The following is a 5,344-nucleotide window of genomic DNA, read 5'->3' on the forward strand; positions in this document are numbered from 1 at the left end:
CCGTCCCCTGCCAAGCTGCTGCTCAGCTTGGTGTCCCCCAGGTTCCCCAGGGCCTCCCCTGCCAAGCTGCTGCTCAGCTTGGTGTCCACCAGGTTCCCCAGGGCCTCCCCTGCCAAGCTGCTGCTCAGCTTGTGGGCCCCCAGCATATGCTGGTGCCTGGGCCGGCGCCTCCCCGGGAGCAGGACCTGCAGTCCCCTTCACTGAACTGCACGAGGCTCTTGGGTGTTCCTGCATCCAACGTGTCATTAATGAATGTGTCATCAAGAACCCAAAAGCTGCAAAGGAAGTGTTTTCTCTGAAATAATTTAATTTGGTGCTCAGTAATTCTCTGTGTAGAAAACTACACAAAGCCAGGAGAGGAGAGAGGGACCCTTCTTTATTTTGTTATCATCTTCACATTTCACTCTCTGGCATGGTTAGTGTTGGACTACAGGAAGAATTTTGCAAAGATTCAGTATTCTTAGTGCATTGGCAAGGATGGGAGCTCACAGTAAACATACTTGATACAAAGAAAGGAAGAGCAGGTACTTCTGCAGAGACGTGTTCCCTAATTCAGATGTAGGGTTTATTAGATTGCCTTTTCTGTCTTTTTTGTTTTCAATTGTGCTTTACTATATCCACAATGAAATCTTGAATGTGACAAAAAGATAGGAATCACTGGACAAATCCATTTTTGGCCAAAGTGAGGAGGATATGATGACTTCAGTGTAAGGATTCGAAACTGGGGATGTGGGTAGAAAGATGATGAAGAAGAGAAGGAATTTTGCATTGGCAGATGCTGCTTCTGCCTTGTCACGATGTTTCGTTTGGATGTGAACCGTATAATGCTGGTTTATAAGTCCTGTCTCTGTGTATGTAAACACACATCTCTGCTGCATGGGACCTGCAGGGCTGTGCCATAGAGAGGAAAATAGCTGTTTTCTGCTCTCTCTCTCATGGTTTGTTGGATGTGGTGCAGGTGGAACGCTGCTACGGACCAGAGCCGCCCCTGCCTGCCGGCGAGCTGGGGAACGCCAAGCGGCCGCGCTGGGCCGGTGAGTGACCCCACGGGCTGGCTCCTAATGCCCCTCACTCAGCCCCCCTGAGACGGTGCTGACCTGGGCCACTGCTCCTGAGCGTGGCCTCCCTTCTCAGCAAGCAGGGTTTAAATGCAAGGCCTCGTCCATGGGCCCACCGTAGGTTTCTGTGGTTGCTGTCAGCGCAGCAAATCCGCCTCTTTCACAAGCGTCTGGGACTCGGGGCACCAGCTGTGGGAGTGAATCTCCTGGCGAGTGCTTGGTACCCCTGGGAGTTCCTGGAGTACTCGTGGAGCCTGACTACAGCTGTGGCTGTTTGCTTTTAGGAGTTATCTCTGGTGGTAAAGAACAAGTGTCTAGATTTTGAAGGCTTTATTTTTTTTTGTTACTTTAGGTGCAGAGGTGTTAGGATTGGTTTTTTTTAAGAACCTCTGTGCCTCCAACTAGGAGAGACGAGTCTCAAAGCTGAAAAAGGATTTCAGAGGAGACCATGAGTGTCATTAAATCAGGTTCTCCAGGGTAGGGGAGTGAGTGTCTGTCTGCAAGTGGCAAACAGTTGATTGTCATTCCCCTCGTCTGCTGTTACCCAGAGGAAGGAGTTGTTCAGAGGCAGGTGATCAAAAAAGGGCATTCCATTTGATGGAAGGTAGAGAGATCTAGCTCGATCACTTACACATATGTTCAGCAAAAGATAAGTAATTGTGCCCATTGAGCATGGGGGGCCTTTTATGAAAGGGAAAACACTGTTTGAACATTTCTAGCAGTGGTTTTTAGCCTAATATGAAAGGAGTGCTGTACAAAATGACAGCTCTAAATTTACATGAGAATTCTGTTTTCATACTCTGTAGAACTTATTTTGAGGCCCTAGGTAAGGCTAACCCACATGCAAAACAAAAAAAACAGTTACCAATTAAAATGATATTAAAAAGAAGTGTACTGTTCCAGTGCATTTGTGCTTTTGTGCTATGTTTCATTGTGTCTGTAGATACAGCAATATGCCTCAGACCACGTTGTTCAGAATTTGGAAGTTACTACCAGAGGCTTTGTAGTTGGCAATGTTTATTGTTGCTGTGCTTGTTTTGCACAGAACCAGTGGAACATTCCTTGGATAATGGAGATGGTCCCACAATTCCTCCCGTGAAGTGCTGCACTCCTAAATTCTATCATTCTCATCAGCACTTGGTGAGTAGCTGACAGAGAAACTCTTAAGGTGGGGAAGATGTGAGGTGTTTGCACTTGGTGAGTAGCTGACAAACACTTAAGGTGGGGAAGATGTGAGGTGTTTGGAGATCAACCAAACACGTGCTATGTAAAACTGAACTGAAATGCAGCTTTGTTGGGATGCAGATCAGATTAAAATTTACCCATTTTAACTCTTTGCAGGCATACAAACTGATCTCAGAGCCCCGAGGCTTAGCTCTTATTCTCAGCAATGTCCATTTCAGTGGTGAGAATGACCTGGAGTATCGTGCAGGGGGAGATGTGGACTGCACTGCCCTGGAGATGCTCTTCAAGCAGCTCGGGTATCAGGTGACTGTCTTCCATGACCAGAGTGCCCAGGTAAGGGGATGGATCCCAGTGCTTCACAGTCAGTCTGCATGGGGGGCGGTAACTGGTACAGAAACCCTGTAAGAGGTTCCCTCTGGTGTAGCCAAGCTCCAACAGGAAGATGTGAGTGGTCACTTGTGAATATAAAATAAGGCTAAAAGAGGTGATGTCTGCTCACATACTGGCAGATATGAGGAAGCTTGGCAGGCAGGAGAGCTCGGGTGGAGACCAGGACTGCAGGAGGTGCTACTCCAGTCTGCCCTGTAGTGCAGGAGGCAACAATGTCGAGACCACACTTGGCATGTGTGTTAAAACTACAAATGAATAAAGTATCCACTTGACTCTAGATTAACTTTCCCAGTGTTCTGCTCTCCTGAAGCTTAAGCTTTGCAAATACTTGACCTGGCCTTTGAAAGTGCAAGTGATGTTTTCATGCCCTTTCACTGATGGAGTCAGTTGCCATCCTGTTACCAGTCCCTATGCAGTTAAATTCCACTGTTTCAGTCTTTGCTTTGCTAGAGGAGTGGCTGTGCCTTAATAAAGCAGGTGATGTTCCATGAGTGACTGTATCAGGTCACTCTCTTTCTGCATTCTCCAGCCTCATTTGTTCTTCTTCCTTTTAAATCCTCATGAAACCAAGTGGTAAAGAACCTGATAAAGTGTGTTATTCAAGGAGGCAGCTTTTGCAACGTTATGATAGGACTTTTGCCTGTGCTGTATTGTCAGAGTCCCTAAAGCTTTCCTCTTCAAATTGTCTTGTGTTTGAATGCCTGAAGTATGTATCAGAGGATTCCAGTATTCTGCCAGGTCAGACCTAAGTGGGTATCAGTTACTGAGTTAGGTATCAGTTGTTTTCTCCTACGTTGAATCCATTGGCCTAAGTGATTCCTGTTTCACAACATTATACTTGGGACTGAACATAAAAGAACAAAACCATTTTGCTGCTGGTTTTTTTTTAATGGGACACTTCTCTTGTCCTGTCCTGTGATACACGTAGGCTTTAGTTTATAACAAAAGGACCAGTTGTGGGTTTCCCCTTATATGGACCCACTTTTCACTGCACAAGTCTAGAAAGCATGAAGCTTTTTCTCCTCTCTCCTGCAGGAGATGCAGTGTGCCTTGGAGAGATTCTCTAAGCTGCCAGATCACCAGAACGTGGATTCCTGCATCGTAGCTCTCCTGTCCCACGGCGTGGAGGGTGGGGTTTATGGCAGTGATGGCAAACTGCTGCAGGTATGCTGCTGGGTCCTGCTGGGGCAGTGTAGCTTGTCTCCTGGACAACACAACAGTGTTTTTCCTAAAAAAGGTGAAGTGATGGGAGACTGAGGATTCTCGGGTTTTAAAAAGTTAAAAATGGGGGCTTGTGGAAAGGGAAGGGCAGGAGGCTGTGAGAGGCCTCGAAGATGAGAATGGCATCAAAGTAGGAGAAGTTATTTCCTTCTCTCCTCCTGTGCAAGGACTAGGTAGAGTGTATGAACTCCAGCTAGTAGGAGTTTGAGGTGAGTAGGAACTCAAACTGGCAGGAAGAGATTTGTTTGTCGCACTGAGTTTGGAGATGAAAGAGAAAATACCTAGACTGGTGAGGTAGTAACTAAAAGACAGGGAGGCAGGTGAGACTGGCTTTGGCTCACAGAAGGCTGCAGTGAAGAATATTTATCTTCTTTCTCCTCTCAGTTGCAGGAGGTCTTCCGCTTCTTTGATAATGCAAACTGTCCAAATCTCCAGAATAAGCCTAAAATGTTCTTTATTCAGGCCTGCCGGGGAGGTGAGTGCCCAGACACTGAAAGCCATGTATTTGGCATGTCATTAAGGCTCATTTTACACACATACACCCCTCACATTCAACTCGCTGTCAACTCTCCTCTTTGCTTCTCTCAGGTGTAAGTGGGACCCATATTCACCTCCCTCTGCCCTGCTGCTGCCACTGCATCTGTTGCTCTGTAAGTGTCTCCTGCTCTGCCTGAGGCGTGTGCACTGACTTGCAGACCCCAGAGCAGCCCAGTGCTGTGAAGCTCTGTCCCATCCCACTCACACTGAGGCTCTCCTGCTGTGCCTGCAGTAGGGGAGCAGGGCCTGTGGCTCAGCTCGGGGGCTGCCCTGGCCCTGGGCTCCTGTGGGAGCTCCTGTCTCTCTGTTCATCCTGGATCTGTCCTCGCTTGTACTACCAAAGTTGGCTCCAAGTCTTCTATTTTATCCTTGCCCTTTACCCTATCCTTTTTTCAACCTCCAAACGACTTTTCCTTACACCCTTTCCCATGTACTATCATAGAATTCTTACACATGGTATTATTTTCTTGATTCTTGTAGACTTTTCTTTTTCCACCTTCTCTGTTATTTTTCTTTTTTTTTATTTTTTAAATTAATTCTGCTATTCATGTTAGAGGAAATGGTCTAGGAGCAGAGGAAAGAGTCGAGGAGGTTCCTGGAGTGTGGGGAAGATAATTTCCTGACAGAGCTGGTGAGAGAGCCAATTAGGGAAGGCAACCCAGGAAGGCTACAAAGATTCTGTGAGGCTCTGCAGGGAGAAAAATAGAAAGGCCAAAGCCCAACTAGAACTTAATCTGGCTACTGCCATAAAAGACAATAAAAACTATTCCTATAACAACAGTAACAGCAATGGGGGAGCTAAGGAGAATCACCATCCTCTACTGGACATGGGGGAAATACGGAGGCCGGGGACGAGGGACAGGCTGAGGTCCCTGATGCCTTCTTTGCCTCGGTCTTTAGCAGCCAGACCAGTTGTCCTCTGAGTGCCCAGCCCCTGAGCTAGAAGTTGGGGG

At 47.1% G+C, this 5,344-nt stretch overlaps 1 protein-coding gene across 1 annotated transcript in view; it reads left to right on the forward strand.

Annotated features, from left to right (window-relative positions):
- CASP2 (caspase 2, apoptosis-related cysteine peptidase) overlaps window positions 1-4,329 on the forward strand; it is a gene marked incomplete at both ends in the record, with an annotated part of 5,503 nt that extends 1,174 nt beyond the window's left edge. The window contains 5 exons of the mRNA XM_008937686.1: window positions 959-1,034; window positions 2,104-2,198; window positions 2,400-2,576; window positions 3,669-3,797; window positions 4,239-4,329. Of these exons, the coding sequence (XP_008935934.1) occupies window positions 959-1,034; window positions 2,104-2,198; window positions 2,400-2,576; window positions 3,669-3,797; window positions 4,239-4,329 (568 nt within the window). The remainder of the gene's footprint in view (window positions 1-958; window positions 1,035-2,103; window positions 2,199-2,399; window positions 2,577-3,668; window positions 3,798-4,238) is intronic.
- Window positions 4,330-5,344: the final 1,015 nt, after the last annotated feature.

The sequence above is a fragment of the Merops nubicus genome, unplaced genomic scaffold (genome assembly GCF_000691845.1).
Source record: "Merops nubicus isolate BGI_N331 unplaced genomic scaffold, ASM69184v1 scaffold20890, whole genome shotgun sequence".
In the NCBI taxonomy this organism is placed as follows: domain Eukaryota; kingdom Metazoa; phylum Chordata; class Aves; order Coraciiformes; family Meropidae; genus Merops; species Merops nubicus.